The 15448-nt window shown below is 36.0% G+C and overlaps 2 protein-coding genes across 7 annotated transcripts; both read right to left on the reverse strand.

The window, feature by feature from the left end:
* Positions 1-112: 112 nt before the first annotated feature.
* Positions 113-7387, reverse strand: LOC129900240 (uncharacterized). 4 transcript variants are annotated; one of them, XM_055975164.1, is made up of 11 exons: positions 7205-7387; positions 5145-5462; positions 4502-4567; positions 4233-4372; positions 3655-3781; positions 2935-3086; positions 2391-2526; positions 2050-2134; positions 1694-1950; positions 1299-1435; positions 113-506 (listed from the first exon to the last, which is right to left on the reverse strand). In XM_055975164.1, exons 1-11 carry the CDS (start codon positions 7301-7303, stop codon positions 467-469), a joined length of 1557 nt encoding a protein of 518 aa, XP_055831139.1. In that variant the 5' UTR covers positions 7304-7387; the 3' UTR covers positions 113-466. The 4 variants fall into 4 exon arrangements, with proteins under 4 accessions (XP_055831139.1, XP_055831140.1, XP_055831141.1 ...); XM_055975165.1 differs by having other exon boundaries at positions 113-1023; XM_055975166.1 differs by having other exon boundaries at positions 113-1046.
* Positions 7388-8403: 1016 nt separating this feature from the next.
* On the reverse strand, positions 8404-15448 carry LOC129900238 (uncharacterized). 3 transcript variants are annotated; one of them, XR_008769587.1, is made up of 6 exons: positions 15038-15448; positions 13459-14427; positions 9813-9860; positions 9294-9723; positions 8745-8831; positions 8404-8658 (listed from the first exon to the last, which is right to left on the reverse strand). XR_008769587.1 is itself a non-coding variant. In XM_055975162.1 (4 exons), exons 1-4 carry the CDS (start codon positions 15245-15247, stop codon positions 9307-9309), a joined length of 1644 nt encoding a protein of 547 aa, XP_055831137.1. In that variant the 5' UTR covers positions 15248-15448; the 3' UTR covers positions 8985-9306. The 3 variants fall into 3 exon arrangements, 1 of the variants encoding a protein (XP_055831137.1); XR_008769588.1 differs by having other exon boundaries at positions 13459-14477; positions 15038-15173; XM_055975162.1 differs by lacking the exons at positions 8404-8658; positions 8745-8831 and having other exon boundaries at positions 8985-9723.

Below are 15448 nucleotides of genomic sequence, written 5' to 3' on the forward strand. Positions count from 1 at the left end.
AGTACCATCTCAGATTCGAAATTCCAAAATGAGTGTGCGACGTCTCTCTTTTTACAGATGGCTAGATGCAACTGTTGTGTTTTATGAGAAAAAAACAGCTTAGAATCCCTACTACCAACAATAAAATCACCTCCTCGTGCATCATAACCTTATTGAAGTCTTGGGGTCAAAATCACGTCATTGGCAAGCAATAAATAAAATCTGAAAGTTTATTTCACAGAACAAAGTTCGCTCTTTCCATCGATGACCGAGTCCAAAATTCTATCAAGTTATAAACAAACAAGCCTGAAATCACTTCCTTATCTTAGAAGAATAGAAAAACAAGTTTAAGTTTGTCCACGATAAATCAACTTAAGTGGATGTACAGACAACAGAGGAAGAGAACTGAACGCAAACTCCTTGTTTTTCTTTCCACCAAAGAGCAACCGAAACGACAAAATTGGATTCTGAGTCCTGCCCAGATTCATCATAGATCCAACCGTGTCATCACCACTGATGCTCTGGAACTATTCTACAAGTAAACAGGGAATTAGGCAAACTGCACACTGATGCTCTGGAACTATTCTACAAGTAAACAGGGAATTAGGCAAACTGCACAACGCTCTGGAACTATTCTTCTATTCTAAACGAATTGTTGGATGGAATCGCGATAACCTCCACATGGGACAGTTTTTCCAGCTACTTAAGTTTCCTGTAGTTAATCAGTGATGACTATCAAGCAGCTAGAGGCCAGATACCTAAAAACCAAGCCGGAAGGCTCACCCAATCAATAAGCACCATGTATTACGAGTGAAGAGCTTCTCGAGAAGACTAAACCAAGTCAACACTTGTATATTGTGCCACTTCTATAACATCAGCCAAATCACATTCTCCGCGGATCCTTTCAGAGAGATATCCTGAAGTGAGGTAATTCCCCTTTTGCTGTATTAGCTTTAGATTGCCTAGATAAATGATAGATGAGCATGCATCTCACTTCATCGTGTTAAGATTTGTCAATAGTTGGATCGTTCACGAGTTCTCCTTCTGCAGTATACCTTTGTCATTTACTTTGAAATGAAGATTGTATTAGCAGCTTAGCAAACATTTTTCTCTTTTCATATACAGTAGTAACCTAACAACCATGAAAAACAAGATATAGGGCAAAGATAATTCTGAATTCATTTATGAAACAGTAAGTGGAACAGTAGATGGAGCTGAAACCAAATGTAGTCAAATAGCCAAACAGAAATAAAAATTCTTAAGCACGTCTGAATTCCATATAGGATGGTAACCGGAGAAAAAATAGAAAAAAAACTTACTTGGTGTATTTGCAACAGTAGTGCAACATTTTATCAACATCTCTTTCATTCACATAGCATCCCTCCATAGAAAGAGTTTCCTTCTTGTGGTCCTCGAGGGTTCTCCATTGACTTAAAATTTCAACAATTCTGTTTAGCTATTCAACAATGAAAGAAAACAGAGAATTCGGAAGATAACACATAAATCAATCAATCAATTATGTCCCAATCCCAAACTAGTTGGTGTCCGCTATGGGAATCCTCCATATCCGTTGTGCTCTACTTAGGCACATTCCATTCCAATACTACCAGAAGGTAATATCAGTCTAGAAAAAGAAATGTGGACACTAGTGAGGAAATTTTTTTTATCTCCAAAAAAAGAAGATACTTAATAATATTTATATGAAGAAGGATACAGCAAATGTTCTTGCTGTTAATTTGGTTGGACTTCTAAGGTCTTCGCTGGAATCATCAACATTGTAGTTAAGAAGTTCATCCTCAACCACCTCTGACTTGCTTGTGAGAACTGAGACAAGCTGATGCAGATTTGACGGATCAGTTTTTTCAATTCGCATCAGTAACCTTGCAAGAATGCTCCAAATTGCACTCCGTGCTTCGATATCATCAGAGGCAAAAGGAAACACATCAAGTAGACCCTGTAAGAAAAGCATGTCTGAAATGGTCCAAGTGTCATTACTGATTCGATAAATTGACATAAACTAAGGCCAACGAAATCAGACTAGCATACGTTGGTGTAATTATGAACTCTCACCCTGTGATATCTCTAAAGCCAGATCAGTTGCATCAGTCAGAATATTTGCTGTCAAAATTGAAGCAGTAACGCAAGAGTTGGCAAACTGCAGGCAATGCATATATTAGAAAATAGCATCTGCTTAAGAACTCAAATATTGCAGTAATATTTCTGCACTACCTATTCTTCTTGTTTTTGATAAAGTTCTAAGCCGCCTATTTATTGTTTATTTCCATATTTTATTCTCTCAAGTTGTTTGATAGATACATAAAAAGGGAAAGTATGCTTTCGCTGATCTTTAGCACAATTTGAGATACATAAGCATATAAATGAGAAGGTTTTGCAAGCTGTTAACAGCATACCTCAGCTTTATCTGGATGCTTGATCAATCGAACAAGTAGTTTGAAGAGTTCCTTGTTTGAGCAGATTTCTTGTGAATAATCATCAATGACAGAAAGCGCTTCAACAGTCCGAAGAATCAAATCTAGAATGGAATACCTGATGTAGCACATAACCACTGTATCAGTTGATCAGCGAACCGCAACCACAGAGGTTCACCATAATGATAATTGAAAGGAAAGCCTCATGCATGGGCATTAGAGCATGAGGGGGGAAGGAGGATGACTGCAAAAATGATGAACTGCAATCTGTTTCTATGTTATATATTTCCCAATTCTTGCACAGAGAAAACCTTGTAATGTGAACTCCAAAAAGTAGAAAATCTATTCACTGCACACGATAGAATAATGATTACATGGAAAAATATTAAACTGAAGTATAACATGCCAAGGAATAAAGTCCTGAAGAAATGTGCGCAATAATCAGCATTCATATTAGCAGTGAATGGAGAATAAATTAAACAGCTCATCCTTGAAAAGGCCAGCCCAAGATAAGAAAGGACCAGACCTTTCAGGTGATCTTTCTTCAGTTAACTTGCTTATCTCGACAGATAGGAGATCAACCAGAATCTGAGGGAGACCTAATTTTATCAGTGGTGGTAGCAGTATCGCAGTCACATCCTGCTTACTTTCTGCTATTGCTAAGAGAAGATTAATGCTCTGTAGACAAAAAAAATTACATCAAATGCAAATGCTGAGCAATAACAGAATAGAAAGCAGAACAAAGACCATCAAAAAGAATAATAGAAGAACATTTCAGAAGGACAAAAGATGGTATTCGATCTCTTTCAATAAAACTAACAGATTAGGAACTTAATGACTTTATCCATCAGAGAGATACTCTTTCCAGATACCATCCTCGAATAAGACAGTTGCTATGCTATTACAAAAAGAATTTCAACCCTTTCGCAACTCCTAGAGAAGTTATTGGTAGAAGTATTTGGAAGTGTGTCGGTAGAAAAAATGTTGATGGTGACCACAATAACAGTAAGCATGCTCCTTTAGCATCTACCACTCATAAGTTTGTCTTTGGAAGGAGACATTTATTTGATATAGGGTGAAAGTCAGAGATAAATACAAACAAACACCATATATAGTCATCCAATAAGGAACATATATACCACTTTTTAAATTGCAACACCCAGATTCAAGAAAGTCAGAAGCAAGCTAGAGAGAGAATATTGAAAAATGAAAAGCTACATGGAAAATTGAAGCCAGTCATTGCTACCTTCTCAAGAAGCTGGATGTTCAAAGTGTTCTCTACAATCCATAAAATACGACATAAAATATGTTCAGGTTGCAGTGCTTCCGCCAAAATATCACTTTCGTCGCTTGGAAGAAATAAGGTTATCAGCCTGCAGGCAATGCCAACTATAAGAAAATTTGATCGACATAAAGCTAAAGCTACAGGAAACTACGATGGATCTTATCACATGTTCTCAGAAAAGAAAACTAACTCCCCTACATTACTCCACCGAACTGGGATCATCAAGATAACGGTAGAGGACTTTAACAGGGACATACTGTGGGTTGCAATTAAAAGAAAAATATTCCATACTTTACAGTAACAAACATAACGATGATTCCAGATCAATGGTAACAAACATAACATTGATTCCAGATTAACAGTAACAAGCATAAGAATGCTATTCTCCATGATAGCACTATCCCCCAAAAGAAGGTTTGAAAGAAAAAATGATGTGGGCTAAGTTAGACCCCCTCAATAAAGTTGCTGATGTTAGCAACAAGATGAAAAATATCAGGACAGAATCAGTTACTAAATTCTGTCATAAAATAATATTGTACCGGCATGCTTCACAGAGACATGCTGTGTCATCTAGAAACAATTGTTGCAATACTGCTCCAATCAGACCATTCATAGAAGTGATTTTTTTCCGTGAGACATCATGGCAAGCTAGGTTCCCAATAATACCAAGGTTAATTTCCTGTTAACACGTAATGACTTCATCAAACCATCTCTCGAGTTGAGCTCTATGTTGTCATCAGAATACTTGAATATAATGAAGTAAACCTCCAAAAAGAAGGATCCAACAGAAGAATAAAGGAAGACTTACAGTAATCCGTGCAGACTTAGAGACCAGCAGAGTCGCCAAAAGCACTTCAAGAGCGAAGTTTTCAACCTGCACATAGAACTTAATCATCCCTCTAAAGACTTGAGTAGTGAACATGTGCATATGGAAGGCTATCCTCCCAGTAAGCAAATTCAACCCCCCCGACCTCTGATCCTTTTTTCTTTGGATTAGTTTATAGGGCTTTGATCTTCCAAATGGGAAGTTTCTTTCCTAAGCTGTTGGAAACTCTTTCCTAATTTATATATACAGCCGGGTACACCAACCACCAATCATCTGAAAAGCAAAATGGATGCCAATATCTTCACAAGAAACCTCCTCTTCTTTCTTGAAAATATTCTCAATGACATAAAAATTCCAGTGTCTACGCCTAGGCCTAAGTCTCTTCAGAATAAATGCTTCTTAAACAGAGCTTCAACTAAGAAATAGAAAGGCCTCTTTTGCAAAGCCTTCAAAATGCCCCTGATTGTATAAAAAATTCTAATCATAACTATAAACAATGAACAGAAAACTTCTGCTTTAATTCTAGCTAAACATCAAAAACAGAAAAGAATGGGTGAAACGACCCACTCTTCCTCCAGCCAACCGAAGAAGATCAAGATGCTAGACAAGCCGAAGTTCTAAATACCATGAATTCAGCGTGAGTTTTACTGGCTGCTAGATCCCACAAAATGCAGCCAAACTCTTCCCAAGCCTCTTCTCCAACTACCACATCCTCATGCACATTTTGACAATAGAACTTGTCATCTACAGATTGTTTGACAGAAGTTTCAACATTCTTCATATTTTCAGACTCATCAATAGACCAGCTCTGGCCTCCTTCATTCTCAGGTGGAGAAGATGTGTTTATCTTGCATATCTCTCCATGATTCACATTTTCTGGTAGGAGTTTCCGGATCAAAGATATTATATAACTAGGATCAACTGTGGTTGTTATATCAAATAGCTGCAGAATAAAACATAATGCCTTGAGAGAAGAAGCCAAACAAATTGAAACAAAAAAATCCAAAAATAAATGCAGGCTATCTATCAAAAGATTTTGAGCAAGAAGTAACAAGTTTCTGACATAAAATATAAAGAAAAAATAAGAAAATGCAGACAATAATTAGCAATCTTCTATTTATGTGATGAACAAGCCTTGCTAGATCAGCAGTCAGAAAGACTCAACATGAAATTCTGATCAACCCTCAACTTATCAATGTTAAACATGAGTAAAAGAAGTTTCAAATGGATTACAGTTAGTGCCTCTGTCTTGGGAGCTTCTTACAACCTACCAGATATTCCTGGATTTCAATAATGTATAGAAAAAGCCAATTTTGTATAAATAGTCGTCAAACTTTTAGCTGATTCTACCAACCACAAAATTTTCCACTTAACCACATAGTTCTTTTTTGTTGCCCTAGTAGTGCAAGTAACAAAGATGAAACATTCTCTTTGTGCAGTTTTCCTTTCTCACTACACCAATGCAAAGATTCTTGTCAGTCTAGAAGTATCTATCTTTGAAAAGTTTATTAGCATTAGGGGTCAAAAGTCTAAGAAAGGTCATCATCAAGATAATACAACAACATACCCATGTGAAATCCCACAAAGTGGAATCTGGGAAGGGTAGTGTACGCATACCTTACCTCTACCTCCATGAGGTAGAGAGACGTTATCATCAAGATAATATGAGTCAAAATTAGTAAAACATAGACTAACATTGACGAATTAATCCTTCATTTCAATGACATACTCCCTCTATCCCCATTATATATGACAGCCTTTCCATTTCGGAACGTCTCAAAATATTCGTCACAATTCCATATCAATGCAACTTTCACATTAAAAAAGTCCACCTTATGAAACTTGGATCTATTGAAATAAATTTTCAACGACTACTTTAATACTCTTGTTTCACTATAACTAATATAACATATAGATCAAATCAAAATTTTGAACTGTGTAGATCATATAAAATGGGATGGGATGAATGAATTACTCCCTCCGTTTCATTCTACTTGGCCCCTATACTAAAATTGAATGTTTCATTTTACTTGTCCATTTTATCAAATCAAAGAGAGTTTTAAAAAAAAAGGGCAGCCCGGTTGCGCGGGGTCCGGGGAAGGACCTGACCACAAGGGTCTATTGTACGCAGCCTTGCCTTGCATTTCTGCCAGAGGCTGTTTCCAAGGCTTGAACCCGTGACCTCCTGGTCACATGGCAGCAACTTTAACAGTTACTCCAATGCTCCCCTTCAAAATCAAAGAGAGTTTAATTACTTATTTTCTCATACTACCCTTAGTATTAAATAACTAAAAAAAGTAGTAAGTAGTCAAATTTAGAATTTCAAAGCATCTTTCTCAAGGGTGCGCCAGTTCAATATGGCCAAGTAATATGAAATGAAGTATTAAATTGTAGAAGAAGATAACAAGTCCTTTGTCAATCCAGTAAAAGTGGAATCATTTTTCCTCACAATCTAGATATGGAGTTAGCAGGAATGTAGATCGAGGATGACATCATCTCAACCAGAATTCCTTAAATGGAGCATTAGCTCTTGCATGGCCCAATAAATTAAATAATTTGCAACAAACGTAAGTCTCCCACTGAATAATGACCAAATAAAACCCTAATTAATTCACAGCTCAGGCCATTCAAAGATACAGAATCAACAGAAATTGGTATATTTCTGGGTGATGAATCTTGGATTACCTCATCTGAAGGAGCAGGAGGGTGATGAGTACTGCTCCGAAATTGTTCTTCCGGTGCTTCTTCGTTATGTTCAGAGGGAGATTCCGGTTGAATTGACATACCGGAGCTAGAGACTGTAAGCTAGGGTTTTCGCGCTCTTTTATCCTTCTTTTTCCCTTTTAAATGGTGGAATCGAGGAAAGACATCTTATATATATACCTGATGAGTTAATGCATTTTTACATTTACAGTGTAGTTAATTATTACTAGTAACTAGTTATAGTACTAAGTTTTTTGGATCAAGAAATAGAGCAGTTAATTATTTATCATATCTTTTCGAATTTTATAATTATGACGTTGAAATCAGTTTGCATGCACATATAAAAAGAAATCAATTAGTATTTTATCTGTACTGAAAATTGAACATAAGATTTTTTGATGTCCAATCCACTTTATTAATCACTAGGTCAATGTCAATTTCATATATAATTGGTTATTCGGAATGTTTTAGATTTTACTAGATTTCAATATAAAGCAATTAGCATGTTTAGAAACAAGTTTTATGACATTTTTATCTTGCCTTTGAGAATTGCGTTGAAAATGATTATATACTCTAGCGTAGCACTTTTAATGCGTAATTTGCTTTTACATTTCCGTCACTACAAGGACCGGTAATGGCTCGGTGATTCACCATTCAAAAGACCAACTTTATTCATATATGGACTGACAATAATCCAATAATTCACCATTTGAAAGGCAACATGATTCATTTAACTTGACTATTTTAGGATCGAGGTTCAATTGATAACAAAGTTGTTTGACCTACAACCCCGTACATTTTTACATTGATAGAATTTTATTTTTGGTGTTGTTTACGGCTTTCTATCGAATGTACTCCTATAATATAAGAACCAAGGAAAATACCGTAACCAATTGACAATTCCCAGTTAAGCCTCTTGAGATTTAGCTTTCCATTTGGCTTTGATGTAGATGGCTCTGCAGCATAATTTATAACTAGCGTCATGATGTGTTTTGTGGGACTTGGCATATACTCTTGAAATTTGGTGCAACAACATGAATTAGGTATTCATTTCATCCATAAGCAAGATCCTATGATTTGCTAGGATCAAAAGAAAAGACAGTTGCTGTAGAAACCACATGGGTAGTAAGTTGATACCGCAGATGACAACAATACGTTTGCAATTAATAGCGGAACTGTCGAAGCATAAGACACTTTCTTGTTATGTAAAATATCATCCAACCATAGGTCACTAAGTTTTGACATCAAAAGATTTTAATGTTCTTTCACTGAAGAGTGTGCGTACATCATCAAAGGAAAAGCCAAACAATTAGAATCCAATCGAAAGGTGGCTCATAAATTGTCCACCAAAAGTTCTACAACCAAAAGAATATGTTTCACTCACCAAATCAGCACCAACGTGCTGCTTCAGTACCTGTTTAAACTTGCCTGCTCCCCTAAAGTTAGAGAAAGATATTCTTATCAGTCGGGACCCAGCCTATCGAACCAAATGGATAGTTATTATTTGCTTAATTCAACTCACAGTTCATGTAGGGATGTACAATTCTACCCACAGTGAAGCAAAGGAGCCATTCCTTCAATTTCCGAATGCTCACAGCACTGCATTCACCTGAAACAAAGCCGTAAATTGCAGGCGTACATTGTCAGCTGTGTTTTTTCTTTTTCCCTGTTTGATAAATTAGAACTGCGGTAGCACTAACCAACATCACATGTACGTAGGATCGGGAAAAGCACAAACAGAAATGTAACATCACATGGATGGTAGGACAACTAAAATACAAATATTTAAGACTAAGTTCCCAAAGAAACCAAAAGTGAGGACATGATGTTCAACTTAAAAGTGTACAATTTCCAGAGAACAAAGAGAGCAAACGAGCTGCAGTTTGTCAAGATACTCTGATACACTGTAGTCAAATGCTTCAACCAATAACACAATGCCGCTGAAGATTATCACCTTAAGAGAATGAGTGGCAAATAAAATTGGCATAAAAGAAATAAAACTAAGCATGGTCCATTTGCAAACTTTGATAGGGGACCAAACTAGTTAAATGAAGATGTTAAGTAGTGCAACCTGGATCAGTTAACTATGTCTTCTTAGCAAGATTTGAAGATTGAGAAGCTTTGACTGGGCCTGGAGCCCCATCAATTGCAATATTACCCACTCTAACTTCCATTGCCTCCCTTTCATCCTTCTCTCGGTTGTTCTTCGAACCATGATTTTCAGTTGCTTCAGATAGAGAATTAGTCGAAGGAGGAGCAAGATGTCGAGGGCCTCCAGTAATCCATGGATGACTAAGACATTGTGCCGCTGTCGGTCTTTTCTCAGGCACAAAGTCAAGGATAGGTATAAGGAAGTCTGCCATCTCATTCGCATCTTGTTCGCATAAATCATACTTTTCCATAAGCACTTTTCCGAGAGTCCAGAACCGCAAGCGCCTGATGTGCCTCAGATCTCCATATCGGTTAAAAAATTCTCGTGAATGGCGTCCACCTAAGGCAATCTGCAGGAATATTGAAAATTAGATATATTGCAGGGTTATTTTAATCAAAATCAGCTTTTAATTGCTTCATGACAGACATATAAACACACCTTGCGTGGCATTGTCCCGAGAAGCTCCATCATGAGGGCCAAGTGATCCTGTCAAGACCATTTAAGTGAATAATTAAGTAGGTGTTCGGACATTAAAAATGTGATATTTGAGGGGGGGGGGGAAGTTGGAAATTAAAGTTGTGTTTAGACATGCGTTTAACATGACGAAAAGTAAAAGTTCTGTGAGTAGAAAAAATTTCACTTAAAAAAATGGTCAAAACCACTTTTTCAAACTTGAAACTCATTTCCAATTTTTTTTAAAAAAATCAGTCCAATGTATAATCAAACACCTATTTGATTTTTTTTAAAAAGGAAAAAAATGAATGTCCAAACGAGCCCTTAAAAGAAAGCATTAAACTAAAGAATTATTTTAAAAGTTTCTCAATGAAATCGGACAGAAGCTAATCCACCAATAAAGATAACACAAAGTCAGGCATCAGAATATTGAATAGAGGCAAGCAATCTACTACAGAATAGGGTCACACGGAAAGAAAAAATGTTTATCAGAAAGACTTGGCAATCTAGGGCCACTGGAAAGAATTCTTGCTTTCAACATGAAGTGTTTGGATTGGATTTTTTGAAGTAGCTTATAAGTTAAAAGTCATAAGTTGGAATAACTCAACTTTTGGCTTTTAGCTTATTTTTGTACTTTTCCCCCTAAAAGAAAGTGTTTAAGAGCACTTTTTGCCTTCCCAAACACCTCCAAAAATAAAATAAAAAAGAGCTTACAAGCCAAAAGCTACTATATAGAAGACTCTACAAGCACACGTCTTGGTCAACATGTATGTCGGTAGGAATTCAAATAGAATTGAAGGGCTTTTGTTATTTCAGGTGAAACATTGCACTTTTCAAACCCTACACTACGTATCACAACCTAGAGGCTTAACTAGCCATCGCAACACTGCAAGTATGCACCATATCCTCCATTCCTTAGAAATATAGAATATAGTGCTAGGTTTTAAAAATGGTGAATGGAAAATGAAAAGTTTTGACTTACAAAGAGTTGTGGCTTTTCTAAATAGTTGTGACTTTTTTGAAGAGAAGCAACTTTTCTGAAAGGTTGTGACTTTTGCGAAGGATTGCGACTTTTCTAAAGGGTTGTGACCTTTCCGATAAGGCACAATTAGCAACTGTTCACACTATCTTTTGTTGTCTATAAATAGATGATTTTTCTTTCATTTTTCGCTAATGAATTTTCTTAATTTCTTTTAATTTTGCACAAACAAATTCTAGCGTACTTTACTTATGTTGAGTGATTCGCTAACACCGGGGTTTTAGGTACCGATACATGAGTAAGTAAGCTCATTCTATCCTGGGAGGATATATTTCATTAACCTCGGATACTTGAGGGGAATAATTTTCTTAAGGACACACTGTGCACTTAGTGGGCTCAATTTTCAATATTGTTTATATTTTTCTTCCAAATTCTATTTTCATTACTAGTTTTAATTTCTGGTTTTGGAAACTTACTAGAAATTTTGTTGTTTATTAATTTTGCAAAAGCTCTTTTTTCTACAAAATTTTTTGTAATACAAAAGTTTTTTTTTCTAATTGGTTTTCTAATACATATTGGACAACATATAGAATATAGAAAAGCTTCATTTCTAATAAATATAATATACAATTTTTTTGTGTTTATCTAATTTTAACTTGACACAGATTTAAAAAGTAAACTAAGTATATCTAAATAACGTGACTAATTATATATCACGATAGACAACTCTAAAAGCAGACATCTCTTCGTCGACGTGTCTATTGCTAGCCGAGGATATTTATGTAATTTCTATACTTTCTCCGTTTTAATTTATTTATCTTATTTTCTTTAGTTTTTTGTATAATTGAAAATCACGTAAAAAATACTACAAATCACGATAATTAACAACTTAAAATATTAAAAAGATATTAAAAATTCGATTGACTCTCAAAATTATATCGGTGCCACATAAATTGAAAAATAAAAAGTAACATATATTATTTGAAAATAACATAAAAAGCATTATAAATCTCAATAATTAACAACTTAAAATGGAGAAAGTACAAAAATTACATAAATACCCTCGACTAGAAAAAGGCACGTCAATGAAGAGATGTATGCTTCTAGAATCTTCTATATCATGATTTATAATTATAATTAGTCATGTTATCTAGTTATACTGATTTTACTTTTTAAACTCTGTGTCAAGTTAAAATCAAATAGACACAAAAAAAAATTGTATATTTTATTTATTAGAAATGAATCTTTTCTATATTCTATACTTATTAAAAATGAAGGATATTGTGCATGAGTTGCAATGTTGCGGGGACTAGTTAAGCCTCTAGGTTGTGACACGTAATGTAGGATTTGAGTGCAATGTTTCACCTGCAATGACAAAAATGCCCTTCAATTCAATTTTAATTCCTCCAAGCACACATGTTGACCAAAAAATGTGTGCTTGTAGATTCTACTATATAGTAGTAAAAATTTAGTTGACTCTTGAATTTTTATCTGTGCCACATAAATTGGGACACAAGGAATAATATATATTATTTGAAAACTATGTAAAATACTATAAATCACATAAAAAAACTGGATGACTCTCCAAATTCCACTTGTGTCACATAAATTGAAATAGAAAAAGTAACATGTATTGGGCCCGTGCTGGCAGGGTTTCCTACGTCTAGTATCAAAAGAAAACTATTGTCTTTCACCAACATAGTGACCGAGTGATCAGATTTTTCTAAGCAAGCTAAAATGACAAACAATAAATTTAAGCAAACCCACTAAAGAGTAAGAATAAATAATAGCCCCAAGTGACGAACAATTTGAGCATCCAATGCAAAAACTTAAGGCAATGGATGTAAGATGGAGTGACCGAAGAAATTATAAACTCGATTAAACCTTTAACGATGAGGATAGGTGTATGCTCTAACATCCTCCCCGCACATGTAACATGATTCTAGAGTTTATCTAATGATCTTTGAAGACTTTCATCTTTTTTTGGCTTCCCAGGTAATTTTGTTTGCTAGGTTAAGTCAATATCTAAGAGATGTCACTGGAAGTGTACAAAGACCTAAACTAGTTAATGGGACCCAAAAATCTAGCTGTTTGAATGATCTTCATTCTTTCTTCCTATACGACGGACAGCAAAAACAAAATTAGCTATCAATGCAAGAAGTACAGAACCTCATCTTTTAGTTTCAAAAGAAACATATGTCAAAAGGTGGGGGATGTGGACTCAGCCTATATGAACGTTTTTTAATCATAACAAGAATTCCTGCATGCTACTGAAACAAAGTGGGTGTGTAACATTCCTTAAATGAAGCAACATGCTTTTAGTTCCAAGATTCATCATTTTCTCACTTTGAATCTTGTAAGTAAACTTAAGGAATTGCTTAGAGTGTGCTTGCTTCTTTACCTCACCAACACCACAACACTGCTGACATAAGTTTCAAGAACCACCAAGCAAAAATAAAGCCCTTTTGATATACCAATAGGCTTCCAAGAAATTAGAGTCCATCAAACAGGCACATCATGCTCATAAGATACACATGACAATTAGCTTAAGCCACAAATAGATTTAAACACTAGCCGAAATCCTACCAAAGAAAATTGTTTGTGCATGTCAGAATGGAAAAGGTAAAATGATCAAAAGTATAGTTGTTGTACCTCATCTCTATCATAATTGTCACCACTGTGAGGATCAAAAAGAACATCACCTGTGGTGAGCTCAAAGCAAATGCAAGCAAGGGACCAAAGATCTGCTGAAGTAGAATATTTAGCTCCCAGAATAACCTCCGGACATCTATACTGTCTTGTCTGGATATCACTTGTAAATTGTTTATACGTCCAACATGCATTACCAAAGTCAACTAATTTGCACTTGAGGTCAACATCAGCCAATAGCTTCTGCCTATCGGACCGGCTGCCTCGTTTATGTCTCTGAATTCTTAGGCGCCCTTCCTTTGTTGAGACATCTTCACTGGCTTTAACACTAGTTTGTTCCTCAACTGCGTTCGCTTCAGGCTTGTCATCACGGGTAGAGTCTTCAGGACCAGTAGTTTTATTATCTGGTTCAGTCTCCTCAGAAGCTTCCTTGTCGGCACACTTTTGAGCAACCCGCTTAGCCTTTTTTCGAATTTTCTTTTTCTGGTTCTTGGTCAGGTCACCGTTTAAACTCTTCACATCTTTAGAAGCCCCAGATTCAGAGAGAAACTTACTTTTATTGGAAGGAATAATTACAGGAGTCCCCGAATTTGTAGGATCTTTAGCTGGATCAATCATTGATAGAAGCAACACATTTTCTGGCTTTAAGTCTGTGTGTATGATGGAAAGCCTGCGATGTAAATAATCCAAACCCACTAAAATATGAAAGCATATTTCTTTAACTTTGTGAATAGGGAGCCCTCGGTAGTCTGAATATTTGATAAGTGTCAAAAGATTATCTCCCAAGTATTCAAATACCATACAAACATGCTGCCCATTAGGACCAGAATGCTTAAAGTGATCCAATAGCTTCACAACACACTTCTTATCATCTGGATCTCCCTCAGCAATCTGCTTTAATATTGCAATCTCATCCATTGCCGCTTCGGTATAATGCTGAGCACTCTTTTGGACTTTCAGAGCTATATATGTCTATTTCCGCACAAAAACATAAGCAGCAATTAGCTGAACAATCCGTAAGCCTGACAAGTTAACAAAACTTAAGCATCTTTTCTCACGACCACACTCTAAAACTCACTATATACCACTAGTTCACAGATGAAGAGTATGGAGAATGAAGTTGCATACTTTGAAAATTATATGAGAGGCTTCTTGTTTGCGCATGAATGTCCTCAAGATCCCCTTTTTCAAGTGAAGAGTAACACAACATAACAACTACAACAATTTAGTTGGGATTAGCTATATGAATCCTCTAGATCCATTCCGCTCTATTTGGACCTATTTCATTCCGTACTCAGCATTTTTATCTTTTAAAACAAAATTAGTAGCTCTTCAGAACTGGAGATTTCTCTGGTGACACACTTGTCAGTTGTCATTACACTAACATATACATCTCTAAGTAAGCTTAAAAATAAAGACTTTCGGCAACACTAACTGTATAAAGTCCAAAAAAAATATACACAAACTCACAAGAATACGTCCAAACGAGAAACGAGTAAAGTTAGAGTAACCAGAAACAACTGAACAGGATAAATTTACAGACAAATTATGAATAATTGACAGAATAGAGAATAAAACTAACAGATTTTTGGATGTCCCAAGCGAGCCAAACAGTTGAGAAATGGCCCCAACCAAGCTTGTTCTGCACAACGTATCGTCCGTGTTTGAATGTATCTCCGATTTGTACTGCGTGATATCCTCCGCGCTTGTAATCCTCCGTCCCTTCGTCCTCCGATGTATAGTCACTCGTCTCACTTCCATCGCCGCCGTTCCTCTCCTCTTCTTCTGCCATCGACCGATCCAATATCACAGAGATTGAAAACACAAATACCGGAGTGGATGTCAATTAAAAGGGGAAAAAAAAACTACTGTGAGAGAAGAAAAGGAGAAGGTTCTGGAAGAAAGACAAGGAGAGAGGAGGGAAGATTTTATTTTGTCAAAGGAAGAAGAAAGTAGGGTTTCTAATTTCTTGCTAATTTGAGTGGAGAGGGAA

This window comes from Solanum dulcamara, chromosome 8 (assembly GCF_947179165.1).
Source record: "Solanum dulcamara chromosome 8, daSolDulc1.2, whole genome shotgun sequence".
NCBI lineage: Eukaryota > Viridiplantae > Streptophyta > Magnoliopsida > Solanales > Solanaceae > Solanum > Solanum dulcamara.

Excerpts from the sequence above, each read along its gene's own strand:
- LOC129900238 (XM_055975162.1), bottom strand. The coding sequence starts at position 15,247 with ATGGCAGAAGAAGAGGAGAGGAACGGCGGCGATGGAAGTGAGACGAGT. Across the intron at positions 14,428-15,037 it reads CTTGGGACATCCAAAAATCT|ACATATATAGCTCTGAAAGT; the intron begins GTTAGTTTTATT and ends GTGCGGAAATAG. Across the intron at positions 9,861-13,458 it reads ACAATTATGATAGAGATGAG|GATCACTTGGCCCTCATGAT; the intron begins GTACAACAACTA and ends TGGTCTTGACAG.
- LOC129900240 (XM_055975163.1), bottom strand. The coding sequence starts at position 7,303 with ATGTCAATTCAACCGGAATCTCCCTCTGAACATAACGAAGAAGCACCG. Across the intron at positions 4,373-4,501 it reads CTAAGTCTGCACGGATTACT|GAAATTAACCTTGGTATTAT; the intron begins GTAAGTCTTCCT and ends ACGTGTTAACAG. Across the intron at positions 1,436-1,693 it reads TAACAGCAAGAACATTTGCT|CTAAACAGAATTGTTGAAAT; the intron begins GTATCCTTCTTC and ends ATTGTTGAATAG.